Below are 12,365 nucleotides of genomic sequence, written 5' to 3'. Positions count from 1 at the left end.
AGAGAGGCCTGTAATTTTCATCATAGGTACACTTCAACTATGACAGACAAAATGAGAAACAAAAATCCAGAAAATCACATTGTAGGATTTTTAATGAATTTATTTGCAAATTATGGTGGAAAATAAGTATTTGGTCAATAACAAAAGTTTATCTCAATACTTTGTTATATACCCTTTGTTGGCAATGACAGAGGTCAAACGTTTTCTGTAAGTCTTCACAAGGTTTTCACACACTGTTGCTGGTATTTTGAACCATTCCTACATGCAGATCTCCTCTAGAGCAGTGATGTTTTGGGGCTGTTGCTGAGCAACATGGACTTTCAACTCCCTCCAAAGATTTTCTATGGGGTTGAGATCTGGAGACTGGCTAGGCCACTCCAGGACCTTGAAATGCTACTTACGAAGCCACTCCTTCGTTGCCCGGGCGGTGTGTTTGGGATCATTGTCATGCTGAAAGACCCAGCCACGTTTCATCTTCAATGCCCTTGCTGATGGAAGGAGGTTTTCACTCAAAATCTCACGATACATGGCCCCATTCATTCTTTCCTTTACAAGGATCAGTCGTCCTGGTCCCTTTGCAGAAAAACAGCCACAAAGCATGATGTTTCCACCCCCATGCTTCACAGTAGGTATGGTGTTCTTTGGATGCAACTCAGCATTCTTTGTCCTCCAAACACGACGAGTTGAGTTTTTACCAAAAAGTTATATTTTGGTTTCATCTGACCATATGACATTCTCCCAATCTTCTTCTGGATCATCCAAATGCTCTCTAGCAAACTTCAGACGGGCCTGGACATGTACTGGCTTAAGCAGGGGGACACGTCTGGCACTGCAGGATTTGAGTCCCTGGCGGCGTAGTGTGTTACTGATGGTAGGCTTTGTTACTTTTGTCCCAGCTCTCTGCAGGTCATTCACTAGGTTCTCCCGTGTGGTTCTGGGATTTTTGCTCACCGTTCTTGTGATCATTTTGACCCCACGGGGTGAGATCTTGTGTGGAGCCCCAGATCAAGGGAGATTATCAGTGGTCTTATATGTCTTCCATTTCCTAATAATTGCTCCCACATTTGATTTCTTCAAACCAAGCTGCTTACCTATTGCAGAGTCAGTCTTCCCAGCCTGGTGCAGGTCTACAATTTTGTTTCTGGTGTCCTTTGACAGCTCTTTGGTCTTGGCCATAGTGGAGTTTGGAGTGTGACTGTTTGAGGTTGTGGACAGGTGTCTTTTATACTGATAACAAGTTCAAACAGGTGCCATTAATACAGGTAATGAGTGGAGGACAGAGGAGCCTCTTAAAGAAGAAGTTACAGGTCTGTGAGAGCCAGAAATCTTGCTTGTTTGTAGGTGACCAAATACTTACTTTCCACCATAATTTGCAAATAAATTCATTAAAAATCCTACAATGTGATTTTCTGGATTTTTTTCTCATTTTGTCTGTCATAGTACCTATGATGAAAATTACAGGCCTCTCTCATCTTTTTAAGTGGGAGAACTTGTGCAATTGGTGGCTGACTAAATACTTTTTTGCCCCACTGTATGTGGAAGATGAGGGCTGCAGTAGATAACTGAGATAGGTGGTAGTGAGGCCTAAGAGGGTTTTCTAAATAAGCATCAACCAGTTTTGCGACAGGTATACAGAGATGACCAGTTTACAGAGGAGTATAGAGTGCAGTGATGTGTCCTATAAGTAGCATTGGTGGCAAATCTGATGGCCGAATGGTAAAGAACATCTTGCTGCTCGAGAGCACCCTTACCTGCTGATCTATAAATTATGTCTCTGTAATCTAGCATGGGTAGGATGGTCATCTGAATCAGGGTTAGTTTGGCAGCTGGAGTGAAAGAGGATTGATTACAATAGAGGAAACCAAGTCTAGATTTAACTTTAGCCTGCAGCTTTGATATGTGCTGAGAGAAGGACAGTGTACCGCCTAGCTATACTCCCAAGTACTTGTATGGGTTGACTATCTCAATCTCTAAACCCTCAGAGGTAGTAATCACACCTGTGGGGAGAGGGGCATTCTTCTTACCAAACCACATGACCTTTGATTTGGAGGTGTTCAGAACAAGGTTAAGGGAAGGATGAATAGAATTCTACAGTATTTCAACAACAAATTACTTTGTTTTTATCTATTTAACTAAGTCAGTTAAGAACAAATTCTCAATGAAATGTTTCAAGGACAAAATTACATGTATTTAAGTATTGTCTGGTTGTAGTGGGGACAGTAACAGAACTCTAAAAAAAACTTTAAGTAAAATGCTTTTATATTTATTTTTTTATGTTTAGCTCACAATATAATTTCAAAGTATGCATTAAGGTGTCTAATACAAAAACGTGTCAAACTAATGTAGAGATTAATACATGCATTTCTATAGTTTCTAAAATATTCCAAGAGTTCCAAGATGGCTGGGCGGTGGCTTCAATACAGTGCCCCCTGTCAATCATCCAGGGTAATCCAACCCACGTTTTGACAACTGAATGGGAATTTGCCTGCATGTACCAGGCCAGCTGTGATTTACAACATGATAGCAATATTTGTTGGACTACCAAGAAATGTATTTTTGAATTAGCTATATTAATCATGCATGGAACTGCATCCATCTATTCTGCCAACATTTTTTAAAATTTAATTTTACCTTTATTTAACTAGGCAAGTCAGTTAAGAACAAATTCTTATTTTCAATGACGGCCTAGGAACAGTGGGTGAACTGCCTGTTCAGGGGCAGAACGACAGATTTGTACCTTGTCAGCTTGGGGATTTGAACTTGCAACCTTTTGTCCAACGCTCTAACCACTAGGCTACCCTGCCGCCCCAATGCTTTACTTGACATCATTACATTTTCCGTCAAAGCTCTTTATAAAGTTGGTTTTGTAGCATAAAGTGAGAATTTGATATTTGTGACTGATATTATGATTGTCTGTTTGTTTTATATCTGCAAAGTAGCTAAAACACTGTCAGTTCCACTTTAATTAGGTCATCAAAGAGTGGATCTTAGTCAGGTTCAGATGCGGAGATGAAAGCAACCGCCAGAACTACTGGTTTTGTCTCCTCTCAAACTCATTACACATGTAGACACATTTCTACCAGATGACAATGGCACTGACTGCATGAAACGGACTGTCTCAGTTTGTGTTCTGTCTGTAGGCCTATCTGTCTATTCACATTGCTGTCTGTGTATTTTCTCATGTCAAGATTTGGCTGAGTATAAGCAGAAATATTCCTTTAAGTAGCTATACAAAGAAAACACCAAGACTTACAACCTCAAATTAGAGACTATAAAATATGAATGACCAGTCAGACTCACACATGTGATTGTATTGACTAGATGTCTGTATTAATGATAGCTCAGAGCTAAACTCTGCCAATGTGAACAGACTCAGATATTTGATGAAAATAAATGGAAAACAGTAGCTTACAGAGTGAATAATTAAATTCTAATTTCAATAGTTCTGTGAGCGTATCGTTTGTGTGTTGGTCTATAGTGTATTAGTTATAGCAGAGCTGGAGGGTATCAGTCCACAGAAGCCGTTGTGAGAAAGACCTTACACCAAGGCTTATGTGTAAGTGCATTGGAAATTCATTAGTTGGCGGTCACGCCTTCTCATAGGATTGGAATGTCAGAGGAGTTTTGTGAGAAGAGCCAGCCGGTCTGATGAGGTTCATCAGTCTCTGTAGCACATTACTGCCTCCTACTGGACATGAGTCAAACAAGACCCATCACTAGTCCACACATGGCCAGCACCCGTACAAGTTGCAGTTTGCCTTTCAAATACTCCTACAAAAATTATTTGAAAAATCACAATGGATATCCAATCTGATCCTGTTGTTTTGTTTCCATTCTCAGAGGGCATACAAGGGGTACGTGCTGGAGTGCCTGGCAAGGTTCAGTGTGGTCAAGATGCCCTATACCATCTTGCCCAAGGAGGTACCGAGTGGATCTAAAAAGGTATGGGTATGTGCAGTGCACTCATGTCAACAAACCTCTCTATTTTATGTTGTATTGTTAGTCTTGCATTACCATACAGTTAGTAGTTAAATTGGGATTTGGAAGGTGGGGCTTCTAGTTTGGGGGCGTGCCCTGGAGGATTTAATATAGTAGCCTATAATATATATACTGACAAAAGCACACCACAGCATACTACAGGTCGTGGAGGGACCTTGTGAGTGGGATATTATTTTCATGCACAGAATGTGATGATCTGAACAATTGAATAGATAGACAATCCAATAGTAAAATAGTTTAACTCTGCTGTTGCTTACTTGTGTTGGTAAAAAAAAAATCATTAGATAATTTGAAATTCGCATAACCAAAGTTAAGAGGGTCTAAGCTCTGCCTGGATCTCATTTGGATCATAGGTGTTGGGTCTCGGACTCGGTTGGATCCGGCCTAACTTAACCCCTGTATATAGTGTGCCCATGTTTCGTTCAGCACTCAGCTGTTGGGAAAATGCAGGAAGCCTGGAATCGAGGCTATTATACAGTGCCTTCGGAAAGTATTCAGACCCCTTGACTTTTTCCATGTTTTGTTACGTTACAGCTTTATTCTAAAATTGTATTAAATTGTTTTTTTCCTCTACACAAAACCCTATAATGTCAAAGCAAAACTTTAATATTTTTTATTTATTTTTATTTTTGCTATTTTATTCACAATAAAATGCTTATTTACATATTGTAAGTACTCAGACCCTTTACTCAGTACTTTGTTGAATTACCTTTGGCAGTGAATACAGTCTTGATTCTTCCTGGGTATGACGCTACAAGCTTGTCACACCTGTATTTTAGGAGTTTCTCCCATTCTTCTCTGCAGATCCTCTCAAGCTCTGTCAGGTTGGATGGGGAGCGTCGATGCACAGCTATTTTCAGGTCTCTCCAGAGATGTTAGATCTGGTTCAAGTCCGGGCTCTGGCTGGGCTACTCAAGAACATTCAGAGACTTATCCCGAAGCCACTCCTGCGTTGTCTTAGCTGTGTGCTTAGGGTCATTGTCCTGTTTGAAGGTGAACTTTCGCCCCAGTCTGAGGTCCTGAGCTCTCTGGAGCAGGTTTTCATCATGGATCTCTCTGTACTTTGCTCCGTTCATCTTTCCCTCGAGCCTGACTAGTCTCCCAGTCCATGTTGCTGAAAAACATCCCCGCAACATGATGCTGTAACCACCATGCTTCACTGTAGGAATGGTGCCAGGTTTCCTCCAGACGTGACACTTGGCATTCAGGCCAAAGAGTTCAATCTTGGTTTCATCAGACCAGAGAATCTTGTTTCTCATGGTCTGAGAGTCTTTAGGTGCCTTTTGGCAAACTCTAAGTGGGCTGTCATGTGCCTTTTATTGAAGACTGGCTTTCTCCTGGACAATCTACCATAACGGCCTGATTGGTGGAGTGCTGCAGAGATGGTTGTAGTTCTGGAAGGTTCTCCCATCTTCACCTAGGAACTTTAGATCTCTGTCAAAGTGACCATTGACCATTGACCATTGACCATTCTTGGTCACCTCCCTCACCAAGGCCCTTCTCCCCCGATTGCTCAGTTTGGCCGGGCGGCCAGCTCGAGGAAGAGTTGGTGGTTCCAAACGTCTTCCATTTTTAAGAATGATGGAGGCCACTGTCTTCTTGGGGCTTTCAATACTGAAGAAATCTTTTTGTACCCTTCCCCAGATCTTTGCCTTGACACAATCCTGTCTCTGACCTCTACGGACAATTCCTTCCACCTCATGGCTTAGTTTTTGCTCAACTGTGTGCCTTTCCAAATCATGTACAATCAAATTGATTTGCCACAGGTGGACTCCAATCAAGTTGTAGAAACAGCTCAAGGATGATTAATGGAAACAGAAGTCACCTGAGCTCAATTTCGAGTCTCATAGCAAAGGGATAATTTACTTATGTAAATAAGGTATTTCTGTTTGACTTGTAATAAATTAGCAAAAATATATAACCTGTTTTTCTTTGTCATTATGGGGTATTGTGTGTAGATTGATGAGGATGATTTATTTATTGAGTCTATTTTAGAATAAGGCTGTAATGTGGAAAAAGTCAATGGGTCTGAATACATTCAGACCCATTGAGTCACTAAGTGGAGGTCATGACTAAATGTGTTCCCCCTCTTCAGGTGGTGACCCCATTGGTGTGGAACAAACAAGACAGCCAATACTCTGTGCCCTTGTGGATCATCATTCTGGCCATACTGGCTGGGCTTCTGCTGCTGGCACTGCTCATCTACGTCCTGTACAAAGTGAGTGGTCGGTATAGCGGTGATGTTAATGTCCGGCAGAGTGGGAAATTCCCATCTCTTAACTTCCCATATTTTCCTTTAGAACTTTATTTTTAGAATGTGAAATGTCAGAATAATAGTAGAGAGAATAATATATTTCAGATTTGATTGCTTTCATCACATTTCCAGTGGGTCAGAAGTTTACATACACTCAACTATTTGGTAGCATTGCCTTTAAATTGTTTAACTTGGGTCAAATGTTTTGGGTAGCCTTCCACAAGCTTCCCACAATAAGTTGGGTGAATTTTGGCCCATTCCTCCTGACAGAGCTGGTGTAACTGAGTCAGGTTTGTAGGCCTCCTTGCTCGCACACGCTTTTTCAGTTCTGCCCACATATTTTCTATAGGATTGAGGTCAGGGCTTTGTGATGGTCACTCCAATACCTTTACTTTGTCGTCCTTAAGCCATTTTTCCACAACTTTGGAAGTATGCTATGGGTCATTGTCCATTTGGAAGACCCATTTGCGACCAAGCTTCAACCTTTCTAGGGCAGGCGTTCCACTAGCAGAACCCTTCCACAACATTCTGCTAGCGGAACCCCTCCACAACTCTCTGCTGAAAAGGCAGCGCGTGAAATTCAAAAATATTTTTTAGAAATATGTAACTTTCACACATTAACAAGTCCAATACAGCAAATGAAAGATAAACATCTTGTTAATCTACCCATCGTGTCCGATTTCAAATATTCTTTACAGCGAAAGCACAACATATGATTCTGTTAGGTCAAAGCCAAGTCAAAAAAAACACAGCCATTTTTCCAGCCAAAGAGAGGAGTCACAAAAAGCTGAAATATAGATTAAATTAATCACTAACCTTTTATGATCTTCATCAGATGACACTCATAGGACATCATGTTACACAATACATGTATGTTTTGTTCGATAATGTGCATATTTATATCCAAAAATCTCAGTTTACATTGGCACATTACGTGCAGTAATGTTTTGATTCGAAAAAATCCGGTGATTTTGCAGAAATACTCATAATAAACATTGATAAAAGATACAACTGTTATTCACAGAATTAAAGATTCTGCTCCTTAATGCAACCGCTGTGTCAGATTTTTTTTTTACTTTAAGGAAAAAGCATAATCTGAGAACGGTGCTCATAACCCAAAACAGCCAGAGGAATATCTGCCATTTTGGAGTCAACAGAAGTTAGAAATTACATCATAAATATTCACTTACCTTTGATGATCTTCATCAGAAGGCACTCCCAGGAATCCCAGTTCGGCAATAAATGACTGATTTGTTCCATAAAGTTCCATAAAGTCCATCATTTCTGTCCAAATAGCCACTTGCTGTTAGTGTGTTCAGCCCAGTAATCCATCTTCATGAGGCGCAGGCACTTCGTCCAGACAAAAACTCGAAAAGTTCCATTACAGTCCTTTAGAAACATGTCACACGATGTATTGAATCAATCTTTAGGATGTTTTCAACATAAAACATCAATAATGTTCCAACCGGAGAATTCCTTTGTCTGAAGAAAAGCACTGGAACGAGAGGTAACTCTGTCGGGAGCACGCGTCATGAGACCAAGGCACTCTGCCAGACCACTGACTCAAAGAGGTCTCATGAGCCCCTCCTTTATAGTAGAATCCCCATTCAAGTTTCTATAGACGGTTGACATCTAGTGGTAGGCCAAGCTTTGAAAAACTACAAACATCAGATGTCCCACTTCCTGGTTGGATTTTTCTCAGATTTTCACCTGCCATATGAGTTCTGTTATATGCAAAGACATAATTCAAACAGTTTTAGAGACTTCAGAGTGTTTTCTATCTAATAATAATATGCTTATATTAGCTCTGGGATAGAGTAGGAGGCAGTTCACTCTGGGAACGCTATTCATCCAAAAGTGAAAATGCTGCCCAACTATCCCAAAATAGTTAACTTCCTGATTGATGTCTTGAGATGTTGCTTCAATATATCCAAATAATTGTCCATCCTCATGATGCCATATATTTTTCCCTCCTGCAGCACAGCACCCCCACAACATGATGCTGCCAATCCCGTGCTTCACGGTTGGGATGCTTCACAGTTGCAAGCCTCCCCCTTGTTCCGCCAAACATAACGATGGTCATTATGGCCAAACAGTTCTATTTTTGTTTCATCAGACTAGAGGACATTTCTCCAAAAAGTATGATCTTTGTCCCCATGTGCAGTAGCAAACTGTAGTCTGGCTTTTTTATGGCGGTTTTGGAGCATTGGCTTCTTCCTTGCTGAGCGGCCTTTCAGGTTATGTCGATATAGGCCTTATTTTACTGTGGATATAGATACTTTTGTACCTCTTTCCTCCAGCATCCTCACAAGGTCCTTTGCTGTTGTTCTGGGATTGATTTTCACTTTTCGCACCAAAGTACATTCATCTCTAGGAGACAGAATGAGTCTCCTTCCTGAGCGGTATCATGGCTGCGTGGTCCCATGGTGTTTATACTTGCGTACTATTGTTTGTACAGATGAATGTGGTACCTTCAGGCATTTGGAAATTGCTTCCAAAGATGAATCAGACTTGTGGAGGTCTCCAATGTTTTTTTCTGAGGTCTTAGCTGATTTCTTTTGATTTCGCCGTGAAGTAAAGAGGCACTGAGTTTGAAGTGATACAGTGAATTATAAATAATCTGTCTGTTAACAATTGTTGGAAAAATGACATGTGTCATGCACAAAGTAGATGTCCTTACCAACTTGCCCAAACTATAGTTTATTAACAAGAAATTTGTGGAGTGGTTGAAAAATGAGTTTTAATTACTTCCACCTAAGTGTATGTAAACTTGCGACTTCAACTGTACGTCTGGCTGGAGAGACATATGAAGATTTGAGGTGTTGAAATATGATATATTTAGTTCTAACTTTGATAACGTCGTCTTTCTTCCTCCCAGCTTGGCTTCTTCAAAAGGTCGCTACCCTACGGCACGGCTATGGAGAAGGCCCAACTCAAGCCCCAGGCTGCGTCTGAGGCCTAAACACCACATAGAAAGGATTAAAACAAACTATTTTGTTGTCACAGAACCAAAGAAACCTAGAAACCCACATGATTGCAATGGAGAAATGTGGTTAATTTAAACACCCAGAGAGGATTAGACTGCAGTTGAAGAGGGAGGAGGAGGAGGAGGAAAGACCACTGGAACTCCACTGTACTGCACTAGAGGAAGAAATACCCAAAGAACTCCAAACCAAATGAATGTTTTTAATTTAATATATGTTTATGTTTGTTGTCGTTGGGTTGGGATTGATCACCAAGCTGAACTTCAGTGTCACAGTCAGACAAACTGGCTTTAGACTTACTGATCCTATTTGAGTTGAAGTCCAAGACTAGTGACTACAGAAGAAGAGGAGTAGCCTATGGAAGGCCTTGATTCGATCAAGGAAGATGCTTGGTTTCACCCTGCACATCTTTTTAAACAGCTTTGTATTCCCTTGTGGATCCTTGTGAAAGATAATTGTTTTACTCTTTTTCAACTGCCTTCATTTTGGTGCTAAAAAAGTGTGATCACTGCTTTTAAAAGGTATATGATGGTATTGAGGGGGACTGAATGCATCTCCCTTCCTTTTTGTAGCCATTAAAGAAATCTGATCTGATACTTTACCAACCAAAGTTAGAAACATGCTTCCTGTTCAGGGCACCAGAGGAGCATGTTCACCAGAGGAGCATGTTCACCAGAGGAGCATGTTCACCAGAAGAGCATGTTCACCAGAGGAGCATGTTCACCAGAGGAGCATGTTCACCAGAAGAGCATGTTCACCAGAGGAGCATGTTCACCAGAAGAGCATGTTCACCAGAAGAGCATGTTCACCAGAGGAGCATGTTCACCAGAGGAGCATGTTCACCAGAGGAGCATGTTCACCAGAGGAGCACAGACAGAGGATGTCTGTCTCGTGTCTCCATTATCTACACCTGAGCTGTTTACCCATCCACATTTCTACCAAACATGTTTTTACAGCCAATCTTTTGTTTAATGTAAGTTCAGTTTGGCTCCAGTAATGTTCGGCACATACAAATTCCTGTACTGCCAAAATAGCTTCTTCAGCCTCAGAGTGGTGGACATACAGTGCTTGGTCCAGTTGTTTTGCACTCAAAAGAAATCTACTGATGTCTAACAAGATGCCAAAAACAGACAGGATACTGATGGACTGATCTTCCTTTGGGTTTGACTTGACCATTACTGATCACTTTGTTGATCCTGTATGTTTGTGTTTGTTGTGACAGAGCAAAGCATTGCCTCAAAGTTGACTGGGACTTGACTGGATCCATCCACCATGGGCCTGTGAGATAGATCCCACTGAAATCTTGAAACACTCTGGTGCCAGTACTCTGTCTGGTGACTTGTAAACAAGTTTGTCCAGACTTTGCCTGTGCTGCAAGAGGCAGTATGGAAATTGATTTGAAGCAAAGATCATCCAGGTGTATCCACAGCCTTGGTGTGTAATGATGTCTTGAAGTCAGTACATTACTATGTTGCCAACAGAGATCAAGGAAGCTGTAGTACATACAATCTGGGTGGGTTGCTTGCAGGTAAGGGCTCACTCCGGTGAGTGTCAGGGAAACGGCCAAATATCCAGTCCCTACACATTTCACCTTGATCTTGTAGTGTGCTAGGAGCATCTTTGCTCTGGTTTGTTTTAATTTTATTTTGATGTCCTTATGATAACAAAAACTGACTGAGTACCAGAAGCTCTCACACCACGATGCTCCAGCTTCATCCATGGACTGAATATGTGGGGCTCTTTTATTTGTCATGTAAATACGTTTTGTGTGTGTGTCAGACTGCCCGTGTCTTCATGTGTTGATGTTCCTGTCTGTTTTTCTGTGTGAATCAGAGATCAATCCCAATGCTAAGTCCTCTCCTTTCTCTCTTGCATCACGAGGGAAAGGTAGACTTGTCCAGCAGTAATGCTGATCATCGTATCACTTCAATCTGTACTCAGGATGGGTTGAGACTGCCTGATTAGAGTTTAGGACAGCTAGGACCAGAGTAGCTATTCATGGAGGGCCCAATTCAGACTTGAGATAAGTAAAAGAAAAAAAAAGACTTAAGTCCATGTTAAGTCAACTTATCTCAGGTCTGAATCAGGCCCTTAATGCAATAGAGAGACTGCAATGAAAATACACATGCATACACAGTAATATCAGTTTGCCTCTTGTAAAGGGAAAGCAACTGGGCATTGGGGGGGGGGGGATGGTTTGTACGTGCAATATTATTATTCACTCTGGTTGATATTGGTTTTAGTTTTTGCAGTAGTTTTTGAATTTTCTTTCATTTTGTTCCGGAGGGGTTGTGTTAAACCAGGTGTATCTAACATCTAATGATGAGTCTGTGTTAAAAACCATACCAAGTCTGCTCCCTATAGTCGGATGGGGGTATTGTCAAAAACAATTGGTCCCCCCCCCCCCCTAGATTTTTCCACTGCACGTATTCACCACTTTTACATTTTGCTCCACTGCTATAACTAGCCAATGTTTAGTATCACTATTTCAGATATCAGTGGTAAAAAATACATCCATCAAACGTCCTGAGTTGAACTCGAGTGGGCATGTGTGATAATGTATGTTCAGTTCAATGGTATCACCTATCCAAACGCAGCCATAATGTTCCACATCTGTTTTCACTATTTGTTTTGAATGCCCCCAAGCTCATTGGTGATTTAATCCACGAGCTTTATCAACACTCATGGTGCAAAGACTGCTGACGCCACTCAGTGGATTCATTTAACATGTATCATATTATTTTTAACAGTATTTGTATGATATTGTTTTGAAAAGTATATGTCTGATCGTAGTGTCCAGACTGAAAATGTCAACCAAGTATTATTTATATTGAAAGAGGATGTTTTAAACAGAATCCTCTGTGGTTACAGTAGAAGACTACACTGGGTTTATCCTTGTTTTCTCAATGCTTTCTAGGCCCCCTTTTAAAAATCTCCTTTTTACAAAGTTGTAAATATTTCTGACGAGAATATTTTTTAGATCCAATTGGGAAAAAAAACATTTGTGAAATTTACTCTCCCCATATTGGGGAGACTTTCTGGGAAGATGATTTAGTCTTTTAGTGATCATTTGTGTCTTATTATATGGTTTGCATTTCAATTAAAAAAATGACATGCTTTGATTGAAT

The 12,365-nt window shown here is 40.8% G+C and overlaps 1 protein-coding gene across 1 annotated transcript in view; it reads left to right on the top strand.

Moving 5' to 3' along the window:
* Positions 1 to 12,364, top strand: part of LOC135504151 (integrin alpha-5-like) — a 90,095-nt gene extending 77,731 nt beyond the window's left edge. The window contains exons 28-30 of the mRNA XM_064922475.1: positions 3,841 to 3,942; positions 6,095 to 6,217; positions 9,132 to 12,364. Of these exons, the coding sequence (XP_064778547.1) occupies positions 3,841 to 3,942; positions 6,095 to 6,217; positions 9,132 to 9,215 (309 nt within the window). The 3' untranslated portion in view covers positions 9,216 to 12,364. The remainder of the gene's footprint in view (positions 1 to 3,840; positions 3,943 to 6,094; positions 6,218 to 9,131) is intronic.
* The last annotated feature ends 1 nt before the right edge of the window (position 12,365 follows it).

Source organism: Oncorhynchus masou, chromosome 18 (assembly GCF_036934945.1).
Source record: "Oncorhynchus masou masou isolate Uvic2021 chromosome 18, UVic_Omas_1.1, whole genome shotgun sequence".
Lineage (NCBI taxonomy): Eukaryota > Metazoa > Chordata > Actinopteri > Salmoniformes > Salmonidae > Oncorhynchus > Oncorhynchus masou.
The sequence above is the reverse complement of the archived record's forward strand: the minus strand, read 5'-3'. Positions and strand labels throughout refer to the sequence as shown.